This window comes from Salarias fasciatus, chromosome 22 (genome assembly GCF_902148845.1).
Source record: "Salarias fasciatus chromosome 22, fSalaFa1.1, whole genome shotgun sequence".
Lineage (NCBI taxonomy): Eukaryota > Metazoa > Chordata > Actinopteri > Blenniiformes > Blenniidae > Salarias > Salarias fasciatus.
This window is the reverse complement of record NC_043765.1, coordinates 10,903,957-10,929,048: the sequence shown is the minus strand read 5'-3', so window position 1 is coordinate 10,929,048 and position 25,092 is coordinate 10,903,957. Positions and strand designations below refer to the sequence as shown.

The window sequence follows — 25,092 nt, the reverse complement described above, 5'->3', positions numbered from 1 at the left end:
ATTTTAATGAGAATCTTTTCTGGAGCTTTGTAAATGCTTCGATAGGTGAAGGAGTCGATAAATTACTACGTTAATGTGTACGTGAATGCAGCTCAGAGGAGGCGTGGCCAAAGCTTCTACAAAACCCGCTGTTGACGCCGCTAACGTCCAGTGAAGACAGACATCACAGAGGTATATACTAACCGCTCGATTTATTTCATAATATACCTATTTCTATTCTCCTGCCGGTTTGAGGAACAGCTCGGGAAAATGTCACCATGACGGCGTAGTTCCGATTTGTTTCAAACGCTTGTTTTGGTTTCGTTTTCAGAAATCCTATTAAATATACCGTCTTTGTTTCGTACAATACTTTAACTGAGGTTCAGGATAAATGTACGGGTGTAAACACATAAACCTGCATGTTGTGCTATTCCTTCAATGTTAATTTGAAAGTGTTTTGACACTGGATTGACAGATACTTACCGTAAAAGTCAGTTTAATTCCTCTACGGAAAGACACAATTTTAGAACATAACTCAGTACATGGAAGTGTCATCAAAATGTTAAAGATATTTTTCTTTCTCATAGCTGGCACAGAGCCAGGATGGCAGCGACCGTATTTGTGAGGTAACGATTTTCTTTTCTTTCTTTCTTTTTTTTTTGTTGGAGGCAAAATAATTGAAACACTTTGAAAAAAAATGTTCCCCACAGTGTGTTTGGTGGAGAGCAACATCATGTTGTTATTGATGAATAATTACAGCACAGTTTTCATTGTGAGCTTGTGAAAATGTGGTTTTTGCTGCCTCTGCTAATTTGATCTCGTCTTTTCAGAGTTGCTCGGGATTTGGAGCCCTGCAGCAGAGCCATAGGTAAAGCCCACATATATGTTCTTCCTGTTGACCTTTCTGAGAATGATATTCATCTGTTTTCTCATTGGCTTTCAGGTCAGGAGTATTTGGATTGGGTTTACCGTTTTGTAACAAGGTACAGATCTGAGAAGTTACCCTTGAACAAACCAGCCGGCGCCGTCCTGAAGATCTGTGGGCTGGAGGACACCGAGTACAAGGAGAAGCTAGACGAGGTCACCGGCTGGGGAAAGTTCTACCTTCGGGACATTGTGGACATGCGGGTTGTGGGTGTGGTGGAGGGAACCTCCTGCCCTGTCGGTGACTTGGTCCTGTTGACGTGTGAGGACAAAAAGCTGTATGCATATGATGGAGAGGAGCTGCATGTGGTGGCTCCAAATCTCCCCAAGGCCATAAATGACAAGAAAATTGACTATCCTGCATCAGAGAGCTATTACAACGGCGAGGCTTTCAAAGATATGGTGAGGAATGACAATCTGACTGCAAATAAGCTGAACTTCTGATACTGCTAATCACATGAGCTTATTGTTTTTTTCTTTTGTTGTGTCCAGACTGAGAGGGATTGGAAGGGTGTGAAGATGGGACCTGTAGGACAGCGCTTGGAGGAAGAGTACAAACGAATGGTGCAACAAAAGAAGCATTCATTCATGCAGAGCCTGAAGTCACCAGCACACTCATAAGGGGTGTGTGAGTGAATATTGAGAGAAAAGTGGTTCTGCTGTAGGGCTGCACGATACTGGAAAAAAAATGACATTGCAGTTTTTTTCTAACCCTGCGGTATAAAAAAATTCTCAACAGCTGAAGTTAATAGCACTTTGAGTTATGCTGCACTCCTGACATCTCTTTGACAGTTAACCGTTTCATTACTCATTTTTCAGTGTTGTTACCAGCAATTCGCTCCATGTGCAGGGGTGTGGTCAACTTCAATAAAGTGATAAAGAACAAGTTTGATTGGTGGATCGCTGTGCAGTGTGTTTGTCAGGAACATTGAGTTCATTTGAGAGAAGAGAATTATGAGATGAGGAGAACTGGGTATCTGGCTCTTTTTATGTACGACTTGTACGTAATCCTTCTTTTTGCTGACAAAATAAAAAATTCATGAATAACATTTACTTTGTTGTTTGGAATTTATCCTCCACAGCTTGGCACACACACACAATGCATGATCTTGCACTGTGTTACAAACCCTGAGGAAAACCTATGCATACACAGGGAAACTGTGCAAACTCTGGGGTCATCAGATCATTAGAGTGACCCAGCCTCATTATTCATGAGCTGAGAGATCAGGATGGCTCTTTACAACAGAACCGAGATGTATTTCAGACATTGATTGATTGATTGATTTTATTCGTTTCATTCTTTTTAAAAGAAATGAAAAGGAACAGAAAGAAGTGAGACTTATAATGTCTGCCCCTATCAACATACAATAAATGACAATTTGTCAAGATTTGTTAACATATAAAAAAAAAACACATTTACAAAATCATATTACAACCATTTCACTAAATCAGAATACAAATACGACCATTTCACAAAATCAAAATACAAAAAAACCATCATGAAATATTTACAAAATGAAACAATCATTCTAATTTTGACCATTCATAGACATAAACCAGGGGTGTTTGACATAAGGTCCTTGGTTCAAAAGCAGCCTGCAAGAGCCATGAAAGATTTCAAGTTAGCATTCACCTCAAGTGAAAGTGTAGAAAAACCATCAACTTTATGTCCCAATTTTTTCACCGGTCTGGCCCACTCAAGATGAAGTTGGGCTCCGTGTGGCTCCACAGCTAAAATGTGTTTGACACCTCTGACATAAACTTTTTACATTAAAAAATGAGTGTCCTGATGTAAAAAACCAAAAAACAAAAAAAAACCCACTTATCTTTTAACCCTTCATCATAATATGACATTCTTCTGTGGCTTCATGCACACTGAGACTTTATTCTAAAACTATACTTGTCATTGTGATCTGAAATCACGCCTCTTTGCTCCTGGATCACAGTTCATCCTCTGCAGTGCTCACTGACTGAGCATTTCCTGTAAATCACATGAGAGGAGCTGGGTGGGCGTGGTCTGAACAATAAGGCTGAGGCTCACAGAGTGCTTTCTGTTTCATTCTCACAGTGCAGCCATGGTGAGTATCACAGCTCCTTATCCTGTGTAGATAGACATTTTAAACTATTGTGAGGGAAACCTTTTAACTTTCATGCCTTTTTTTGTTTTTCTGACTTAAACAGGCTGACAGGGGCAACAGGTAAGTCAGTAAGAGTCTCTGAAGTGCAGGATGTTGAATCTGCAGTGTCACTGACTGCTCTTCTTTTTTCAGGAGGGACGAGTTTCTGAAACAGCAACAGGCTTACAAAATAAATGCCTTCAACCTCATTTGTAAGATGCTGGAGTGGTGTAGGACAAGGGAAACAAAACTCTTGATGGATGAGGTAGTTGAAGCAGGTTCCAACAGTTTGGTGGTTGTTGTTCATGAATCCATAATACTTTGTGTATTTGTGTTTTGACTCCACAGATGCTTCACAGCATCTTCTTTCTGGCGAAAATCTGCGTTGTCCCCTTTTCTCCAGAAGAAATTATCCCAGATAAAGAGATGCTGCAGAAGTTGTTGGCATCATATCCTGAGCCTGTGAAGCATCTGTCCAAGCTCCCCAGGAGGACTCCATTCTCCTGTGTGCTGGATATGGTAAGACTTCTGCATATCTGCTGCAGTGCGCTGCACGAGAAACAACAGTCTGAAACAGTCGGAACACCCTGGGTTCAAAAAGGTGCAGGCAAAGCTGTTGTAGGTAAATTATAGTTTAGATGAATGTTGAAATCTTGATATTGTTTCAGGTCATTTTGATGGGAAACCGTGAAAATGAAGCCGCGGTGAAGACGAGTCTGCAAGAGATTGCCAGGAGTCTGGATGCAATGTTTCCTGTCTCAACAACTATCTGCATCTCTCAGAATACCAAGAATTCGATGAGACACTATGGAGTGTCCATGTCCACCACTGACCAGAATCAGCGGGCGATCATGATCACTGCCTCCTGCTGCGGCCCCTGGGATGATTATGTATCTGGTGCGGTCATGACCTTCCTGTCAAACAAGAAAAAAAAAAAGGACACCCCGGAATTTAATGGGGCCATTAAACTACCGGCGTACGTCAGATGCCAGGCTTTCGACCTCCGCACCGGTAGCATAAAGCCTGCCTGCCGATCATGTGGGGAAATGTTTGGCCTGCCCACAAATGAAACGCACGGCTGGCATCATGGTAACTGTGCCGAAGCTGAGAGTTTGAGCAACCTGCTTAAACATGACAAAGAGGTGAAAGGAGATGTGAGGATCCCATCTCCCAAAGGCACAGAGGAGATCAGGAAGAGGGTCCAAACAGATGTTTGTCAGAAGCTCAAGGAGATTCTGGCAAATAACCCTTATCGCATGACTTGGAGGGGTGATTTCTACACTGCATCAGCTATGTAACTGTGAAGAGAGACAGAGAGAGATGACTTGGCTCTTATTAAAATATAAATTTTACCTATCTGCTTTGATCTAACCCTTCGTCATGATGTTCACTACTCTGCCTCCTCACAGTCTTTGGGCTCAGCTGCAGTAATGATGACGATGCTTTTATTGCAGCAATAGCAACAAACTCAGAGTGTTTCTTCTAATGTTGCCTGCAGGACCTGTAAGACACAATGTCATCAACTGTACTGTATAAAACTATACTGTTAACCTTACTGTCTAATGTGTGAATAAATGTCATGCAATTAAAGGAGTCAAGTTGTGTTTTTTTTTTTTTTTATCTGTGCACCCATGAAGTTAGTGATTAAAATAAAGATCAGGGATACCACATGAAATTAGAGATGAGGTCTTGAATGATATGTGAGTAAACTAAACATATTTCAACAGCGGTATCTAAGTGTGTGAATACACATTAAAAGATGGAAAATTCAGAATTCATGTATTTCAACTCAATTTTATTTGTCTCACAGGGAAAAAGCCAACATGAACACACACAGGCTGGAAAAAAAAACCCTTTTAACAGGGAGTGACCTTTGCCAAACAGCCATTTTTGTGAAACAGAGTGGTCATTGACTGAAACCACATGAGCAAACCTTCCTATTCTGCTTTCACTTTCAGTCTTAGTACACTGCAACACTTGCCCCCTCTTGTCCTCTACCAGCCTGTGACTGTCTGGACTGCATCAATTAAAACACATGTTTTTCTTTTATTTTGCAGAGCTGACTTAGGTATTTGATACTTTGAAATCTCACCTAAAACCTTTAGACAAACCAGCGTGGCCATGCTCAAAGTGGTTGAATGCCTGACTGTCTAGTAAAATTTCACCTTTACATTTTAGAGCATTAGAAATCAATTAAAAATCTCTATACTTGTTTCATTGTTTGAATTAATTCCCACACACCACATTCAGCTCTCTACATATTTGTTTTGTCATCTGTCAGTCATGAGTGTCTGAAAGGTCCAGTAGCTCCCTCCAGTGGCAGAAAAAGAGAAGCATGTGTTACAGAAAAGTTTTTTTTTATATATATATATTGGCACAAGATTACCACTAGACGTCAGCAAAAACAAACTCTATTTGAATTTGCCTTGAGATTCATATCAATGTCAACTTTGTCTCCATCCATCTTCTTGACCTCTTATCCAGTACAGGGTTGTCGGGTGAAATCCAGAACAACCACACACTCACATTCACACCAAGGGTCACCTCAGGGTCACCCTTGAACCGCACATGCATGTTTGGGACTGTGGAAAGACATTAACTTCCCACAGTTTTCGACCAAAACTTTTTATGGTAAAAAATTGAGTGTCCCGATGAAAAAAAAAAAATTATCTGTAAACCCTTCATCATAATATGACATTCTGCTGCAGCTTCATGCTCACTGAGACTTTATTCTGAAACTCTACTCACTGGTTGAGGTTATTGGTTGTTGGTTAACGGCACAGAGTGACATACAAGCCTCCGTCCCTGCCACCGGCAAAGGTGGCAAAGAGGGAGGAGAGAAGGTTAAACACAGCAGACTGCAAACTTGACCAGTCAAATGAACGCCTCTTCTTGACTTTAAATGCACTGCGGCTGAATAGTTCACCTTGCCAGCACCAGGGGCGAAGAAAGCAGCAGTAGCTGCAGGCAGCCAAACTTCCACAAGGAGAAAACGGTAGTAACCGATATTAAACCCCACAAAATAAAGATGAGCAGTGTGGACAGATCACAACATGAATAAATTGAGTTCTGGCCACGGAATCAGCTGCGCCTCTACTGAAGTGATGCATCCCCGCCTAATCGCCTGAATCCACTTTTGTCTGACCTCTCCGTTCTTTGGAAACGAGTAAAAATTAAGATAAGGCTGCTTCAGCCCATTAGAAAAGCAACCAGGTACTCGACAGCATCGTTTGTTTTTAGCTTGTGGCAGGGCTACCGGAAGCAAAGTTACCCACGGATGGCGTATTTCCGGCTAAAAAACCAGGAAGTGTGAAAAAGGTCTATACAGGTCTTTATTCGAGGATTTACGGAAAAGATAGACTAACTCGCCCGCCTGGAATGCGCGGGGGTACAAACGAGCGCTCCCGCCGGTGCAAACTCCAACACTCCGTCAGTTAATCAGTCAGGAAAAAAGACACTCATTCAAACTACTGAATGACTACACGTGGACAACTTAGCAGCAGCAGGAATGAACAAACATCACTGTAGTAAAGATGTCAAAGTTAAAATGTATATATGTATATATTTGGAGAAAAATGGTGATATGGCATTAAAGAACTAAAAACATTTGGTTGTGACACACTGTACAATAGGTATCACTGTCGGCCAGGCTTTCAACCTCTGATCTGTTTGAAGGAAAGTCGTGTGATCTAAACCTCAGTAAGGATTTTTCTTAGGGCTGTCAAAAATAACGCGTTAATTGCGTTAATTAATATATGTAATTAATGTAATTAATTTTTGTTAATGCAGTTTAACGCATGCGCATCATGACAAGCCTCACCTCTACCAGCGGGTGGCGGTAGTGCACCCGCATGGAATGCAAGCTGCCTGCAAGCTGCCAGCAACCGAAGAAGAAGAAGACTCACCTCAGCCTAGGCTCGTCCGTGCTTCACATGTACGCGTTTCCGCGTCCGCTTTGGAGTGTCCGCGCACCACCGCACCGCAGCCAGTGCAGTGCATACTACAATCTGGCTGCTGCGCGGACGTCCGCGGATCGGTATGGAAAGTCGATCGGGCCACGCGGACCCCAGCGGACAGGAATTCATGACGATTTTTACGTCACGCGGACCAACGCGCACCCACGCGGACATGTGAAGCACGGACGGGCAGCAGACAGGAGGCAGAGGAGGCCTGGCGTCAATTCATCAAAACAGAAGAAGACAGCAATATGGAGGGAATAAGCTGGCTGGCCCCATGGATTCTACTTGTTTGATTGAAAAAATGTTGAAGCAGTTTTCTGTTTTCCACACTAAAAGGAACACTGGCTAAGAATGTCCTGTTAAATTGTGAAAGAAAAAAGTGTGGTATCTATTAGTTTTACTTTTCTTGTGGTACTACATTTGTTACAGACCTAAAAATGTAACTCCTACCAAAAGCCAACTTTAGAGGGACTGGGAGGGAGCACTACACACACAGACAATATGTTATGCTGTGCATGTTTTAGTTCTACTTCGTAAGTGCTTAGCCCGCCGACGGGCTTCGCTAGTGGCACACCTCCAATCTCTGTCCAATCCACTGAGACTATACAAAGCTCGACGCACCAATCCCCCGCACGCGATGGCGCAGCGCCACGCCCCACACCGAGGGTACATAACCTCGGATGGCACTAAGCAAACCCTTCTTCTTTCTCAGCATCTCCATGAGACTTAGAAGCCTCTTTCTACGGATCAAGATTCGACTTGAATGGATTCGCCGGCCCGGGACCAGTCGCCATCGGGCGTCGGGCCGTTCTCCTGCCGCTCCTGCGGCATTCCGCTCATCGTGCAGGACTGTCACGAGCTCTGCTTCCTCTGCCTTGGCTGGCAGCATCACCGCCAGCGGACCTCCTGCCCGGCCTGCCTCGCGCTGCCGCTCGAAGAGAGCCAGCGGCGAGCAGCCTTCATGGGCGCAACCTCCCCGGGCAACCTGACGTTCGCCCTAGCCAATAACATGACCTTCCTCCTGGGCTCTGTGGACAAGATCTGCCACGAGAAGTCCCAGCTTTCCCCCGAAGACATCGTGGAAGTCCAAAATACGGCCGAAGTCCTGATGCGCATGTGCAGAGCCATCGCCGTCAGTGGAGGCCGTGTCATGGCCAACGCACAGCTCGCCATGAGGCACCTGTGGCTTGGTCTGTCTTCTTTATCTGAGCGGGACCAGCGGGGCGTCCTGGGACTCCCCTTGTCCACCTCTTCTCTTTTTGGGCCCGATATACAGGTGATCATCGAGCGCCTGGAGGCAGCAGCACGAGGCTCGCAGCAGCTCGCCCCGCACCTCCAGCCCCGCCGTGAGCCGCCGCCGCAGCGCCGCCGCTCCGCCGCCGCTCCGGCGCCGCTCCGCGGACCAGCGGCGTCCCGCTCCTTGGAGCACCTCAGCACCTGGACAGACCGGACCGTCTTTCCGCCGATCCTCCCGGGGCGCCGATCAGCCCAGACGGTCCCGTGCTCCCTAGACACGGAGCGCCCCGTCCGCTCGACCCGCACCTGCCAGCAAACATGCAAATAAAGGCCGTCAGGCCCGTTACATCTTCCAAAGAGCAGCAGTCCCTCCTCTCCCCCGTGTTAGCATGATCGAAAAGTGCAAAACCCGGCTGGGCCCTTCTCCCTCCCTCCTCCCGCTCCGCGAGAAGGCGGCTGAGGATGGTGAGCGGAATGCGCACGGAACCGCCTCTTCACCGGCGCTTTCTTCGCGCTCTGGCCGCAATGCGGCTGCGGACGCGGGGCATAGCAGCGTGCTGGAGCCGCTAGCTTTCCCACTGTGTGCGTCACGCAAGCGGTGCGCTGCTGATGTCTTTTCAGCGCCCCGCAAACGCTTCAGGCTGCACTCTCCACCGGCTTCGGCTCGAGTGAGCATTTCGAAGCGTCAGAGCGACGGCTCCGGCCCGGCTCGGATCCCCGCCGTGGGGTATCCCGGCCCCGGCCGCACCCATAGCGCTCTCAGCAGCGTTTGTCCGCCGACCTCTGCTCGTGTTAGCATGACGAGGCGTCAGAGCGGCGGTGCCGTTACGCCCCAGGCTGCCGACGTGCAGCGCCCCAGCCCCAGCGCCACTCATGCCGCTCCCAGCAGAGTTTCTCCGCCGAGCGGCGGACTCACGCCGGCCCGGGTGTCCGCCGTAAAGCGCCCCGATCCCGGCCTTATTGGTGTTGCTCCCGGCAGCGCTCCCTCGGCTTCCCCGTGTGTTGTCACAGCGGAGCCTCGGAGCAGCGGAGCTCTGCCGTCCCGGGCTCCCGCTATTGAGCGTCCCGGCTCCGGCCTCAGCATCACGGCCAGCGATCCGGAAGGCTCCGACATCAGCACCGAGGACAGCGACCCGGAAAACTCCGGGATCGCGCTGCCTCTGCTCGGGTTGTCCCCAGCAAAGCGCCGGTCCGCGGCCGCCTGGCGGCCGCCCGCTCTCATTCAGGGAACGCCTGCTCGACAGCCCTTTCGCCGGGGGCCCCCCGTCTCCCGAGGCCGGGAGGACGGGTGGGCCATCCCCACTGGCCGTGGTACAGCCACTCACGCTCCGGTTTCACACGTGGCGTGTTATGTTGGGACCGCTTTCTCCCTGGCTGTCCAGGACGCTGAGAAACGGTTATGCCCTGCAGTTCGCCTGTCGTCCGCCTCTCTTCAACGGCATCCTTCGTACGCGGCTTGCATGCCCTGCGGGGACGGCCGCTCTCGAGGCAGAAGTAGCCTCACTCCTCCGCCGGGGTGCAGTCACGGAGCTGACCGCGACAGAGGCGCACTCGGGTTTTTATTCCCCCTACTTCTTGGTCCCCAAGAAAAGCGGGGGTGTAAGACCCATTCTGGACCTGAGGGTCCTCAACACTCACATAGCCACCAGGAGGTTCCGCATGCTGACGGTCAAACACCTCCTGGAGAGCATTCGACCTGGGGACTGGATGACTTCGATCGACCTGACGGACGCCTACTTCCACATCCCCATTCTCAGAAGGCACAGAGCCTTCCTCCGCTTTGCCGTGGGGACCAGGTATTTTCAATACAACCGGCTCCCCTTCGGCTACTCTCTCGCCCCTCGCACCTTTACCAAGTGTGTCGAAGCAGCGTTGGAGCCCCTCCGTCGTCATGGTCTGAGGATCCTCACTTACATCGACGACTGGCTCATACTGGCGTCCTCTCATCAGGAGGCTGTGCTGCACACGACCCAGGTCCTGCACCACATCGAGCTCCTGGGGTTCATGGTGAACCGACACAAGAGCGCACTCACCCCAGCTCAGAGCATGGCTTATCTGGGGTTGGAGCTGGACTCGCTCTCTCTGACTGCCCGCCTCTCCGAGGAGAGACGGACCTCCCTTCTCTCGACCCTGAGGTCTGCAGTGACCACACCCCTGGTCGGGGTTCGTTTGATCAGGACCGTCCTGGGTTTAATGGCCGCAGCCCACCCAGTGGTCCGGCTGGGCCTTCTACACATGCGCAGGCTGCAACGGTGGTTTGCACGCCTCCGCTGTGTGGGAAAGTGGGACGGATGCAAACGGTTCCCGATCCCGCCCCAAGCACGCCAGGATCTCCTTTATTGGATGGATCCTGCTCTCCTAATGCAAGGAGTTCCCCTGGGCTGCGTGTCGCATCACGTCGAAGTGTTCACCGATGCGTCTCTCGCACCTAGACCACCACGCGGTGGGCGGTGCTTGGGATTTGACTCCCACTCACATCAATGTGCTGGAAATGACGGCGGTGCAGAGGGTCCTGCTCCATTTCCAAGCCAGGCTGAAGGACAGCCATGTGCTCATCAGGACGGACAACACTACGGTGGTCGCGTACCTGAACAGGCAGGGGGGGACCCGGTCTCCCCCTCTTCATCGCATAGCGGCGGAGATCCTCCGGTGGGCGGACCGGCACCTCGCGTCTCTCAGGGCGCGTCACGTGCCCGGAGTCCTCAACGTCGGTGCAGACAGAATGTCCCGGGGAGGCCCACTCCACGACGAGTGGGGCCTGTCCCCATGGGTCGCAGCCCGACTCTGGCGCAGGTTCGGATGCCCAGTGGCAGACCTTTTCGCCAGTGCAGAGAACGCACAGTGCCCACTCTGGTTCTCGCTCAGGTTGTCAGACGCCCCCCCTCTAGGGGTAGACGCCTTCGCACACAGGAGCTGGCCGTCGGGCATCCTGTACGCGTTCCCTCCAGTCCACCTCTTGACCCCGCTGCTGCGCAGGGTGAGGTTGCACAATCTTCACGTGATCGTGGTGGCTCCGGACACCCCGAGTGCGCGGTGGTTCCCGGACCTGGTTCAGTTGGCAGTCGGGGACCCGTGGCCGATTCCCGACGGGCCCGACGCACTGCAGCAGGCAGGAGGCGCCCTTCGGTCCCGCCCCTTCCTGGGCGGGAGGCTCCTGGCTTGGAGGCTGAGCGGGTGAGGCTGGTGGAACTAGACCTCCCCCCAGCGGTGGTGTCCACCATCCAGAGTGCCAGGGCCCCCTCTACTGTCAAGGCCTACAGGTCTCGGTGGAAGCTCTTCACATCATGGTGCTCGGAGAGGGGCTTGGACCCGGTCTCCTGCACCGTTGGTGGAGTTTTGGAGTTCCTCCAGGCCCTGCTGGACAGCGGTCGCGCTGCATCCACCCTGGCGGTGTTTGCATCGGCCATCACAGCGGGCCACGGCGGTTTCGGCCGCTTTTCTGCACGCAGCCACCCGCTTGTGAAGCGGTTTCTGCGCGGGGCGTGTCGGTTGCGACCGCCCCCCAGGCATGTGGTCTCTCCATGGGACCTCTATGTGGTGTTGGAGGGCCTTAAGGGACCTCCTTTCGAGCCTTTGGAGCAGGCGGAGGACCGCTTTCTCTCCTTTAAGGCCGCCATCTTGTTGGCGCTAGCATCCGCCAAGAGAGTTGGGGATCTCTGCGCATTGTCAGTCCACCCATCCTGCATGGTGTTCAGCCAGGATGGGGGACTCGTGCACCTCTGGCCTAACCCGGCCTTTCATCCCAAGGTGATCACTTCGGACTTCCGGTCGCGAGTGATCCGGGTCAGGACGTTTGACTCAATGGTCGTCTGGGGACGACCCACGCCTGCGGTCACTGTGCCCGGTCAGGGCTCTGCGTCTTTATGTCCAGCCCACAGCTGGCTTTCGCACCACGGACCAGCTGTTTGTGAGGTTTGGAGCCCGGGGGCGTGGTTCCCCGCTGACCTCTCAGCGTCTCGCCCACTGGGTGGGGGGCGCTATTGCAGCTGCCTACGAGGCACAGAATCTCTCGCCACCAGCAGTGATTCGTGCTCATTCCACACGACGTGTGGCTGCCTCTGCGGCCCTGTGCAGAGGGGTCACGGTGAGTGACATCTGCCAGGCTGCCTCCTGGGCCTCTGCGTCCACCTTCGTGCGTTCGTATCTGTTGGATATGTGCACTGACTCTGTGGCCATGTCGGTTTTCGGCGAGAACAGGAGTTCAGTCGTCTAACCGTTTCGGTCCTTCTGGCCTGGCTGCTGCATCCCGGGTGGGCTCGCGGACCAGGGGTTCCCCACCTGCCACTCGGCTCTGCCGCGGTCTGCGGATGTTGTTTACGGTGTTGCAGGGGCAGGAGTTCTGCCGCTTGCTGTTTTTGGGTTCGCTGCCGCTCCCCGTGCGTGGAACGCGGGCCAGGGGTCCCCCCCTTCACCGCCTGCCGCTGTGGTTTCCCGGCCGGCGTGTGTGTGTGTCGCTGTGGCGATGCTTTGTACGTCGTGGGCCGCGCTACATCGCTAGGTGCCCGCCTCGTCCTTCGGGAGTTCTACGGCCGTTCTGGACGTACGGTTTGTTTACTTCCGTCTTACGCACCAATCCCGTCAGCAGGCCAGCTGGGAGTACATTCATCGACCTACGGCCTTCGCCTTGGTGAGTACCACTAGCGAAGCCCGTAGGCGGGCTAAGCACTTACGAAGTAGAATTAGTAGTTACTGGATGTAACTCCAGTTCTACGAGTAAGTGCGTGCCCGCCTACCTGCTGGCCCAGCTGTCTGCTTCCCTTGTTTTTCTACGTCAGAAGAAGGGTTTGCTTAGCGCCATCCGAGGTTATGTACCCTCGGTGTGGGGCGTGGCGCTGCGCCATCGCGTGCGGGGGATTGGTGCGTCGAGCTTTGTATAGTCTCAGTGGATTGGACAGAGATTGGAGGTGTGCCACTAGCGAAGCCCGTAGGCGGGCACGCACTTACTCGTAGAACTGGAGTTACATCCAGTAACTACTAATTTTTTGAATATTTATTTTATTTGGAGCCTTAAATATAAAACACATCACGTATTAAATATATATATAATCATGTCCTGTCGTTTTTTTGTTAATGCAATACAGGAAAAAAGGGCATATTTCAGACATAGTTGGAAATTGCGATTATTTGTGATTAATCATGATTAATTAATTTGTAAACTGTGATTAATCTGATTAAAATTTTTAATCATTTGACAGCCCTACTTTTTATATTTACTAATTTACTTATTTCAGTACCACTGTGGCTTAAAAGTGAATATCCACATTTCAAGATTTGTTTTGGCAGGGTTTAAGCAGATTATGGACAGCATTTTACGAATAAGACTTTTTGTTTTTCCAGATGGAGTTGAGTTTGATATACATGTTTTGGGCTATTAACAGGGCATAAAGAAGTCCTCATTTTCATCTTCCAAAGTTCACCTGGGGCTGCAGCACTTCCTCCCTGGTCAGGACAGGAAGACCCATCAGTGGCTCCACCTCGTCAGGAAGCTGAGACCTGCTGGACTGACAGCTCAGCTCAGTCCTCTGCAGGTTCTCCAGCTGAGCTGTGGACAGTGTGCTCTGCTCCTGCATCAAGGCTGCTGAGGAAAAGAAAGCCCTGCAGAGGGCGCTGTAGGTCTGCAAACAGGATGATGGGGCGCAGTCAGCGTCTCACTTTCACAGAGACGTCGGCACTGTTTGAATATTCACTCAGCATTTTGCTTAAATGTAAGAGTTAACTGAATATGCTTTTTAGTAGTGTCTGAGACGACACTGTTTCACGTTTTCATGGGAATTATTAATGGGGAAAGACTCCATCAGTCTTAGCTGAAGTACTATGTGAGGCGTTTAAAGTCTACCATCAACGTTTGCAATTTCTGTAGACTACGTGAAGGGGAGGCGCTCATTTTTCAATTATTTTGTTTTTTGCCCCTCACATATTACTTTTCAGTTTCCCAGAGTGTCCTGATTTTAAAGAGAATCTTTTCTGGAGCTTTTTAAGTGCTTCGCAAACAGATATGTGAAGGGGTTGATAAATTACTACGTTAATGTGTACGTGAATGCAGCACAGAGGAGGCGTGGCCAAAGCTTCAATAAAACCCGCTGTTGACGCCGCTAATGTCCGGTGAAGACAGACATCACAGAGGTAAACATTACCAGCTGAATTTATTTCATAATATAACTATTTCTAATCTCCTGCCGGTTTGAGGAACAGCTCGGGTAAATGTCACCATGATAGCGCAGTTCCGATTTGTTTCAAACGCTTGTTTTGGTTTCGTTTTCAGAAATCCCATTAAATATACAGTCTTTGTTTCGTACAATACTTTAACTGAGGTTCAGGATGAATCTGCTTTAGTCAACACATGAACCTGCATGTTGTGCTATTCCGACAATGTTAATTTGAAAGTGTTTTGACGCTCGATGGACAGATACTTACCGTAAAAGTCAGTTTAATTCCTCTACTGAAAGACACATTTTAAGAACATAACTCAGTACATGAAGTGTTGTCAAGATGTTTAAGATATTTTTATTTCTCATAGCTGGCACAGAGCCAGGATGGCAGCGACCGTATTTGTGAGGTAACGATTTTCTTTTCTTTTCTTTTTTTTTTTTTTTTCGTTTTTTGTTGGAGGCAAAATAATTGAAACACTGTTTGAAAAAAGTTCCCCACAGTGTGTTTGGTGATGAGCAACATCATGTTGTTATTGATGAATAATTACAGCACAGTTTTCATTGTGAGCTTGTGAAAATGTGGTTTTTGCTGCTTCTGCTAATTTAATCTCGTCTTTTCAGAGTTGCTCGGGATTTGGAGCCCTGCAGCAGAGCCATAGGTAAAGCCCACATATATGTTCTTCCTGTTGACCTTTCTGAGAATGATATTCATCTGTTTTCACATTGGGTTGCAGGTCAGGAGTATTTGGATTGGGTTTACCGTTTTGTAACAAGGTACAGATCTGAGAAGTTACCCTTGAACAAACCAGCCGGCGCCGTCCTGAAGATCTGTGGGCTGGAGGACACCGAGTACAAGGAGAAGCTAGACGAGGTCACCGGCTGGGGAAAGTTCTACCTTCGGGACATTGTGGACATGCGGGTTGTGGGTGTGGTGGAGGGAACCTCCTGCCCTGTCGGTGACTTGGTCCTGTTGACGTGTGAGGACAAAAAGCTGTATGGATACGATGGAGAGGAGCTGCATGTGGTGGCTCCAAATCTCCCCAAGGCCATAAATGACAAGAAAATCGACTATCCTGCATCCGAGAGCTATTACAACGGCGAGGCTTTCAAAGATATGGTGAGAAATCAGTCTGACTGGGAATAAGCTGAACTTCTAATACTGCTAATCACATATGCTTACTGTTTTTGTTTTTTTTTTTCAATTGTTGTGTCCAGACTGAGAGGGACTGGAAGGGTGTGAAGATGGGACCTGTAGGACAACGCTTGGAGGAAGAGTACAAACGAATGGTGCAACAAAAGAAGCATTCATTCATGCAGAGCCTGAAGTCACCAGCACACTCATAAGGGGTGTGTGAGTGAATATTGAGAGAAAAGTGGTTCTGCTGTAGGGCTGCACGATACTGGAAAAAAAATGACTTTGCAGTTTTTTTTCTAACCCTGCAGCATAAAAAAATTCTCAACAAATGAAGTTAATAGCACTTTGAGTTATGCTGCACTCCTGACATCTCTTTGACAGTTAACCTTTTCATTACTCATTTTTCAGTGTTGTTACCAGCAACTCACTCCATGTGCAGGGGTGTGGTCGACTTCAATAAAGTGATAAAGAACGAGTTTGATTAGTGGATCGCTGTGCAGTGTGTTTGTCAGGAACGTTGAGTTCATTTCAGTGAAGAGTCGAAATTATGAGATGAGGAAAGCTGGCTATCTGGCTCTTTTCATGTACGTAATCCTTCTTTTTGCTGACAAAATAAAGTATTCCTGAATAAAATTTACTTTGTTTGGAATTTATCCTCCACAGTTTGACGCACAAACACAATGCATGATGCAAACTTTGGGATCTTCAGGTCATTAGAGTGACCCAGCCTCATTATTCATGAGCTGAGAGATCAGGATGGCTCGTAACAACAAAACCGAGATGGATTTCAGCCATAAACCAGAGGTGTCTGACATAAAGGCTGTGGTTTAAAATCAGCCGACAAGAGCCATGAAAGATTTCAAGTTGGCATTCAACTCAAAGTAATGTCGTTTTAAAAACGTGCATTTTGCAGCAGCATGAGGTTTTTTTTTTTTGAATATTTAAAAGTGGCTTTATGTTGATATCGTCAGTTTTGTAAGCAATTGCTTAGTTTTGAGCATTTTCACCAAGTGTTCTCTGCACTAAAGCAAAGAAAAACAGTCAAATTTACATCACAATTTTTTTCACCGGTCTGGCCCACTCAAGATGAAATTGGGCAGCGTGTGGCTCCACAGCTAAAATGTGTTCGACACCTCTGACATAAACCTTCTACATTAAAACATGAGTGTCCTGATTTATATATATATACGTATAAACACTTATCTTTTAATCCTTCATCATAATATGACATTCTTCTGCGGCTTCATGCTCATGAGTAGACTTTATTCTAAAACTTCACTAATTGTCATTGTGAGCTGAAATCACGCCTCTTTGCCCCTGGATCACAGTTCATCCTCTGCAGTGCTCACTGACTGAGCATTTCCAGTAAATCACATGAGAGGAGCTGGGTGGGCGTCGTCTGAACAATAAGGCTGAGGCTCATAGAGTGCTTTCTGTTTCATTCTCACAGTGCAGCCATGGTGAGTATCACAGCTCCTTATCCTGTGTAGTACAGCACATTTTAAACTATTGTGAGGGAAACCTTTTAACTTTCATGTCTTTTTTTTGTTTTCTTGACTTAAACAGGCTGACAGGGGCAACAGAGACAACAGGTAAGTCAGTGAGAGTCTCTGAAGTGCAGGATGTTGAATCTGCAGTGTCACTTACTGCTCTTCTTTTTTCAGCGAGGAAGAGAAGCTGAAACAGCAACATCCTTTCAGAATAAATGCCTTCAACCTCATTTGTAAGATGCTGGAGTGGTGTAGGACAAGGGAAACAAAACTCTTGATGGATGAGGTAGTTGAAGCAGGTTCCAGCAGTTTGGTGGTTGTTGTTTATAAATCCATAATACTTTGTGTGTTTGTGTTTTGACTCCACAGATGTTTCACAGCATCTTCTTTCTGGCGAAAATCAACATACCCCCCTTTTCTCCAGAAGAAATTATCCCAGATAAAGAGATGCTGCAGGCCTTGTTGGAATCATATCCCAAGCCTGTGAAGCATCTGTCCCAGCTCCCCAGGAGGAGTCCATTCTCCTGTGTGCTGGATATGGTAAGACTTCTGCATATCTGCTACAGTGTGCCGCACTAGAACCAACAGTCCGAACCACTTAATCATTTTGCTGTCTCTGTATGGGACAAGTTGGAGTCAGTTGTTCACACCTTTAATCACTCACTTTCTTTATCACAATTTTTGGTAGCTATATTTTTGTGGAATTATGTGTGTTTCAGTGACAGACAGTGAAGCAAATCCAAATGTTTACATACAGATGAGGGTCGGATCCCCAGCACCTGATTGAAAATAAAAATGATGAAATCTTTTCTGGAAAAATGTTTTACGATCCAACAAGAATTAAGTTGAGTGATGGGAAAGCAATTGTTACACTTGAGTTCAGAGGTATGCTCTCAAAAAAATGAATGCTGATTCTGTCAGATTAAAATAACACAACAAGATATGTTTTAAGATCAGACTGAGATTATGATAAAGTTTTGTGTTTAACAAAGAGCAGTCAAAGCTGAGTCCGTTTGGAAGAAATTAATGTGAGTCAATGTAATGTCATTTTTAGGAATCAAAATGTACGTTTGTGTGTGTGTGTGTGTGTGTGTGTCTATACGTAGTCATTTCTCTCACAGGAAAAACCCAGCATGAGCAGACACAGGGTGGAAAGAAAAAAATAACGTCGAACAGGAAGAAGTCTTTGCTGAACAGTCATTCTGTGTGAAACAGAGAGGGCGTAAACCACATAACTTTGGTAGACTAGGCACAAAGCATTTAGCAACGTGGGTGAACGCCACAGAGTGGCATCCACGCCTCCATCCCCCCCACCGGTGAAGGTGGCAAACAGGAAGGAGAGAAGGTTAAACACAGCAGACTAATCTTGACCAATCAAATGAATGCCTCTCCTCGACTGTAAATGCACTGCGGGCGAATATTTCACCTCACCAGCAACATGGGCGAAGAAAGCAGCAGCAGCTGCAGGCAGCCAAACTTCCACAAGGAGGAAACTGTAGTAACCGATATTTAAACCCCACAAAATAAAGATGAGCAGTGTGTACAGATCACAACATTAATAAATTGAGTTCTGGCAACGAAATCAGCAGCACCTCTGCTTAAGTGATGCATTTTCATTGTTTGCTTGTGAAATGAACGTGTTTTACCCATTTAAATCATGATCATCTTGGCTTGTAACTCCTAATGACACAAAACCAAAGAGGAGAATAGGATCGATTAACTTTTTATTTGCAACACAACCAGCGTCTTTGTCCAGTCTCAAATGAGAGCAGGAGGAGGGGGGTTTGGCGACCCTGTGGACCGAGGAGGTGGGAGGGACGGGCCCACGTGACAGAGCCAGGACTGGCTCGTTTTTGACATCCACTGGGGGGGCTTCGAGATGCTCTGGAGGCAGCTGGAAACTCTGAATGCCCAGCTCGAGGGCATAGAGACACGACCCCATCTCTCCTCTACTGATAACAAAAAAATACCAATTTGGCTTGGCATAATGTCACTCCTGTCAAAATCACCCCTGCATGGCCTGCACTGCCCTTTGCCTTCCTGCGCTCTGCTGCTAATATAGAACCCTGAGTCCACTGCAACATTTTCACCCCCTCTCGACCTCCATCAAACACTCATGTTTTCCTTTTGCAGTGCTCAGATAAAGTTCTGTATACTTTTAAATCCCAGCTAAAACCTTTAAACATCCATGGTCATTCTCAAGTGGTCGAATTTAAATTAGAAATCTTTTGATTAGTGCAGTGAAAGAGATGGACAGCAGCAGTTTGATCTTGTTTGTCTTGTTGGTTGTTTTCAGGTTGTGCTCGTCACTGGACAACAGAATGAGGACCAAATAAAGAACCAGCTGCAACAGTTTGTTCAGCAGCTCGGCGGTGATACATCAAAAGCTTTCTTGTCCACCACCATGTGCGTCTCTCAGATCAAGGGTAAAGATTCAGTCCGGCACTACGGAGTCTCCATGTCCACCTCTGGTCCGGTTGCTGGGAGAATCATGGTTGCTACCTCCTGCTTACAGACCTGGCATAAGGACGTAGCTGGGGCAGTGCTGTCCTATGATCAACGCTCCAAGGAAATGCCTCTAAGGTCATATTTTAATGGAACCATCAGACTTCCCCAGAATATCAGGTGTGAAGCGTACAACATTCGTGATAAAAAACCAAAACCCCCGTGCAAATCGTGTGGAAATTTGTTTGGTTTTACCAACTCTGAAGGAAAGCAATGGCCCTATGGAAACTGTGCTGAAGTTGAGAGTTTGAGTAAACTGCTCACAACTGAGGCAGTGCAGGTGCAGTTCCAAAAAGATAATCCAGGAGATAGAGAGAAGGCTGTAGAAGAAGTTCGTACAGAACTTAAGAATTTGTTGAGCATGATACACCATAAGTGGGACGGTAAGTTTTATGTCCCACAAAGTATTTAGCCCATTGGAGAAAACTATATCAAAACCAACGGATATCCCATTGCCTTGCTACTTCTGGGGCTCAGTTTCTTCTCCCAAGTCTTCAGGGTGGTGAGCTGTATTGATATCCTCTCTTTAAACCTCTGTGAGTTTCGCTGTGTGGGGAGTTACTATTGATCTGATGGGTGATGTATCAGCAGAGGTTATTGAATTTAAATATGTACACAAGCTTATAAAGTACACTTCTGAAAGAAAATGAAACACTGGAACTCAATTGAAATTAAAAAAAAAGTTTAAAGAACTTATCAAGTCCACTCTTTAGGAGTCAAAGTAAATTATATTCGTACATCGCAATTCTACTTCAGCATTATATCAACAAGATATCTGCTTATCGGCAATCAACACAGACAGGACACCGTTTGTCCATTCCCATATACCATAGTTATAATTTTAATTCATTCCATTTTTACCAGTTTCTGATCTACATTATAAGAAAATATAGAAACTTAGGTCTTGGCATATAGGGTTTGCTGTTCAGTGTATTTGTGTAGCAATTGTGTTTTTATTTTCTTTTTAAAACATCTGGACTGTTTGATTCTTGTATGTTCCTATCCTTTCTCGTGTTGAATTCATGAGTTGAAGAGGTCCCTGGAATGAGGTGACAGAGTCGTCGATTTAGTTTATCTTACATTATACAAGCATTTTGGGAACTGTTGCACTCAGTGAGCTTCAGAATCTTAAATCTATGAGAAAGGGGATCAGAGGGAGCATTCAAACCTGCCCATGATATCACACGTATGACTGTCTTCTGTAAAGTTTGTAATTTCTCCAAATAACTGCAATACGTGTTGCACCATATGATGTTACAGTAATTTAAATGTGGCTCAAATAATGGTCGATATAGACGAAGAAGCGACTAACTGAGTGCATTTCCTCCGATACCATCATGTTGCAATTTTCAAATTAGAATTTCAAGGTCTGTTGTATGAAAAGCTTTTGAAAAGTCAAGGAACACTCCCATTCCAGACTCACCTTTATTTATAGTATCATTAATTTTTTCAATGAGGTCAAGAATTGGTGGTGCTCTTCTTTCTAAAATCGTCTTGCAAGAGGATGAGTATATTAAGTTTATCCAAATAATCACTTAGTTTATTGTACACAGTTCTCTCAAGTACCTTTGAAAAGGTTGGTAGGATCGATATACTGTAGGTCGATAATTCTGTAGGTCTTTTTTATCACCAAATTTAAATACTGGTATAAATTTAGAAATCGTCATCAATGTAGGAGAGGTTTATACAACAAGCAGGCAGCTCAACAATTTCATTAATAATACATTCGATAATTTTACTATATATTGCAGTGTGAGAGCTTTCTATTTTCATGATGATCTTGATGATTTCTAATTTATTTGTAGGTTTTAGAAAGATCTTATATTTAAATAAGATAAGATAAGATATTTAAATAAGATAAGATAAGATATTTAAATAATCAGCCATTCAATACGACATGGCTCCCCCAGGTGGATTCACATTTTGGAGAGAGTGTCACCTATGGAGTTGAAGTAATTTTTGGAAAGATTTGCAAGATGACGATCATTGAGGACAGTTTTGTTGACTTTTAGTGTCAGGAAGGACAGATGTTATTTTGACCCCAGTCAAGCACATTGTTCATCACTGTCCAGCATTGCGTCTGATCACCATGAGAAGCCTTAATAAGTTCAGTATAACGATTTCGCTTACTTTCTTGTATTACATTTGTCAGTTTGCTCTGCTATTTAGTGTGTCTTTATTTTTGTCAGTTGGACTGTTGGCATAATGTTTGTATAGGTTGTTTTTCTTATTGATTGATTTCAAGATATCTTTCTTAGGCCATTTATTTTGCTCCCCACCATGTCTTTTGATTGTCTTTTCTGATATAATGCTTATGCCATCAGCTATTCTTTGATAAAAAAACATTATATACTTCATCTGGTGTTTTACATCTGTACACACTATGTTTTGTACTCAGGCTTTCCAGATAATTTGTTTAGGTTTTTGCTTGTCAGTACTTTCATTTTCTGTTTGGATAGTAGTTTATTGAGTTTTTCCTTTCCTGTAATAAGATTTACAAAAAGTTCAGTTGAATTGATCCAAAACATCAGCTACTATGACACCAGAATAAAAGAGAGTATTTCCAATATTTGTTATGATTTTATCAATTAAGGTTTTAGTATTTTTGGTTTCTCAAGTGCACACATTTACTGTGGGGGAAAAAAGGATGAAGAATAGAGGGAACTTAGAAAGTTATCTTTTATGCTTTTGTCATTGGCGGAATTAATGTTAAAGTCACCAAGAGTAAACATTTTTTTGTTTGTATTATGTATGCAGTTTAGTCATATTTCTAATTTGGTCAAAAAATTGTTCAAATGGGAATCTGGGGGTCAGTAAATTACTCCTACAAGACAAGGCCAGTAAATTACTCCTACAAATACATACATTATTCCTACAAGTATAGTTTTGTTGTGATATCATTTGTTCTTGATCTCTCTCTGTTATTGTGCTGTAATTTTTTTTTAATCTAAAGAGTTCATTGCTTTTTCTTTTTCATAAATAGTTTGAGTGACAGTTATTACATTCAGTCTTACTCGGGGTTTAGTTAATGAAGTTAGATTCATTCAAAAATTAATCAGCCTCCATTGTTTTGTTCATGGATGGACAAAGTTGTTTATAAGTACCATATCGGTGATGAAATGAGTCAGAGTGTGAAACCATGAAAAGATGAAAAAGCTGCTTGACAAAGAAGGAATTTTTCCTCTAAAATTCAATAAACTGTTTTTTCTCTGAACTGGAAGTTTGCCTTTATTTCAAATTAAGATTATTTTGTTCATTTTCCACACAAGCAAGTAGATATTTGAAAGCCAGCAGTATATCGTTATTGTGAATGATGTTTCTGAAATGTCCAGTTTCCACTTTATTTTCCAAACTCAGATGATCATCCCCTCACATATTACCGTATTGGCCCGAATATAAGACGACTCCGATTATAACACGACCCCTATTTTTCAAAGATCATTTTGTGAAAAAAAAAAAAATGCTGAAGACAATAAGGTCACTCATAAAACAACTTATTATACAATTATTATAAACTCAAAAACTCACAACTGAGATAACATTTCACGAGATATAAAATGAAAAAATATTACTACAGTATTGAATAAAAAATATATTCTCTTTCTCAAAATAAGCAACAAATAAGAACCTCAAGGGGTCAAAACTGCATAAATGATGTAGATAACTTTGCAGTGCCTTTAGCTGAATCAGGCTCTGGTGGTGGGCATTCCGTCTTTCCGTTTTTCAGAGTATTCACTCCTCTCTGAAGCGTCGCTCTTCGGACCACGGAAAGCTTTTCTCATCGTGTTAGCATTCTGTAGGCGTTTTTTCTGTGCTTTCCAACATCAGACGAGGCTCTGCTCCACCAGATCTCCTGGCGGCTTGGCAGTTGTTCGATGACTCTGCTGCGTTGATCACCATCAGTTTAAAGTTGGTATCATAACTTCTCCTCTGTTGTTTGCTCAGTTGTCCAGCGTTCAGCCCCTTTGTCCCAGATGATCCGCCATTTTTCATGAGATCATTTGATCTCATTTCATCGCTCCACTCGCTCTCTGCTCAGTGATACTTTGGCGCCATCTAGCGGCGCGGATGCGTATTGACCATCTACCGTAAGTCCGCGATTATAACACGACCCCACTTTTTAGGATGCAATTTCTGGAAAAAAACATCGTCTTATATTCGGGCCAATACGGTACTTTTCAGTTTCCCAGGGGGTCCAATTTCAAAGGACAATCTTTTCTGGAGCTTTGTAAATGCTTCGCAAACAGATATGTAGAGGAGTTGATAAATTACTACCTTAATGTGTCCGTGAATGCAGCACAGAGAAGGCGTTAAAGGGATACTTCAACATTTTGGCAAATTGACCCATTTAGCGCAATTCCTCAGTCATTCTGAACAGCATACTTACTGTGCGGATTATAACGTGTCCACCAAAGTGTTTTGGGGTTGTTGGATTGTGCATTTGATGAGTTTGATGAGGGGAACCAAAAATACCATTCACTTCCATTGTGTCCGTCCCGAAAACCTTCCCCTACTCACCTCTGAATAAACAATAGCTCGCCCTCACAAAAAAGGAAGTATGCTGTTCGAAATGACTAAGGAATTGCGCTAAATGGGCCAATTTGCCAAAATGTTGAAGTATCCCTTTAGCTTGATGCCGATACGTCCAATGAAGACATCACAGAGGTAAACACTACCAGCTCAATTTATTATCTCCGCCAGGAGGTTATGTAATCATGTCGGTTTGTTGGTTTATTGGTTGGTTGGTTGGTTTGTTAGCAAGATCCCGGAAAAAGTAATTGACGGATTGCAATGAAACTTTGTGGAAAGGTGGGTCGTGGGCTAACTTAGAATTCATTAAATTTTGGTGATGATCCGGATTACTGTCTGGATCCAGGAATTTTTTAAAGCATTCTTCATCATTGAGAGATAGGAAGTCTTTCACATGGTTGGGCAGGCCCGCGGACAGGGGGCGACAAATGCCTGGTTCACACAGGATGCACCGCTTCCGACGCAGAAGTGGGAAGCGCCGCGCACCGACTGTCAGATCGGCGCCCCTGTTAACCTATCTGACGGGTCTAGGAGGCGCGGGGCACTGCCGTGTGCGTAGTGGCTCGCGCCGTGGACCGCGGCCGCTCCGCTCCTCTCGCAAGCTGCGCGCCGTGCACCGCCAGTTGTAAAGCTGGACAGAGCAGATCGCACCACACAGGAAGTCGGGAAAGGAAAATACGACAGAATCCGGTCAATTTTCAAATTAAAATGAAGTAAAATAACAAATTATGTTGCTTTTCGGTTTTCCTTTTCAGATAAACACACACACACACACACATTTGTACTTATATCGTTGCGAGGACACTCATTGACATAATGCATTTCCTAGCCCCTTACCCTAACCCTAACCTATGCCCTAAACCTAACCTAAACCCATTTGTAACCCTAAATCAAAAACCAAGTGTTAACCCTCAAAAAGGCCAAAAAAGGCCTTTTGAAAAGTGAGGACTGGCAAAAATGCCCTCACTCTGTTGGTGAAATACGAATTTTGGGTGCACACACACACACGCACACACACACACACACACACACACACACACACACACACACACACACACACGGAGAGAG

At 45.9% G+C, this 25,092-nt stretch overlaps 2 protein-coding genes across 2 annotated transcripts; both read left to right on the top strand.

Annotated features, from left to right (window-relative positions):
- The first annotated feature begins 2,953 nt into the window (after nt 1–2,953).
- On the top strand, nt 2,954–4,604 carry LOC115409963 (uncharacterized). The gene is made up of 5 exons (XM_030121329.1): nt 2,954–2,981; nt 3,085–3,101; nt 3,174–3,285; nt 3,369–3,539; nt 3,689–4,604. Exons 1-5 carry the CDS (start codon nt 2,979–2,981, stop codon nt 4,316–4,318), a joined length of 933 nt encoding a protein of 310 aa, XP_029977189.1. The 5' UTR covers nt 2,954–2,978; the 3' UTR covers nt 4,319–4,604.
- A 12,466-nt stretch (nt 4,605–17,070) lies between these two features.
- On the top strand, nt 17,071–22,671 carry LOC115409523 (uncharacterized). The gene is made up of 4 exons (XM_030120746.1): nt 17,071–17,091; nt 17,164–17,275; nt 17,359–17,529; nt 19,286–22,671. Exons 2-4 carry the CDS (start codon nt 17,228–17,230, stop codon nt 19,904–19,906), a joined length of 840 nt encoding a protein of 279 aa, XP_029976606.1. The 5' UTR covers nt 17,071–17,091; nt 17,164–17,227; the 3' UTR covers nt 19,907–22,671.
- Nucleotides 22,672–25,092: the final 2,421 nt, after the last annotated feature.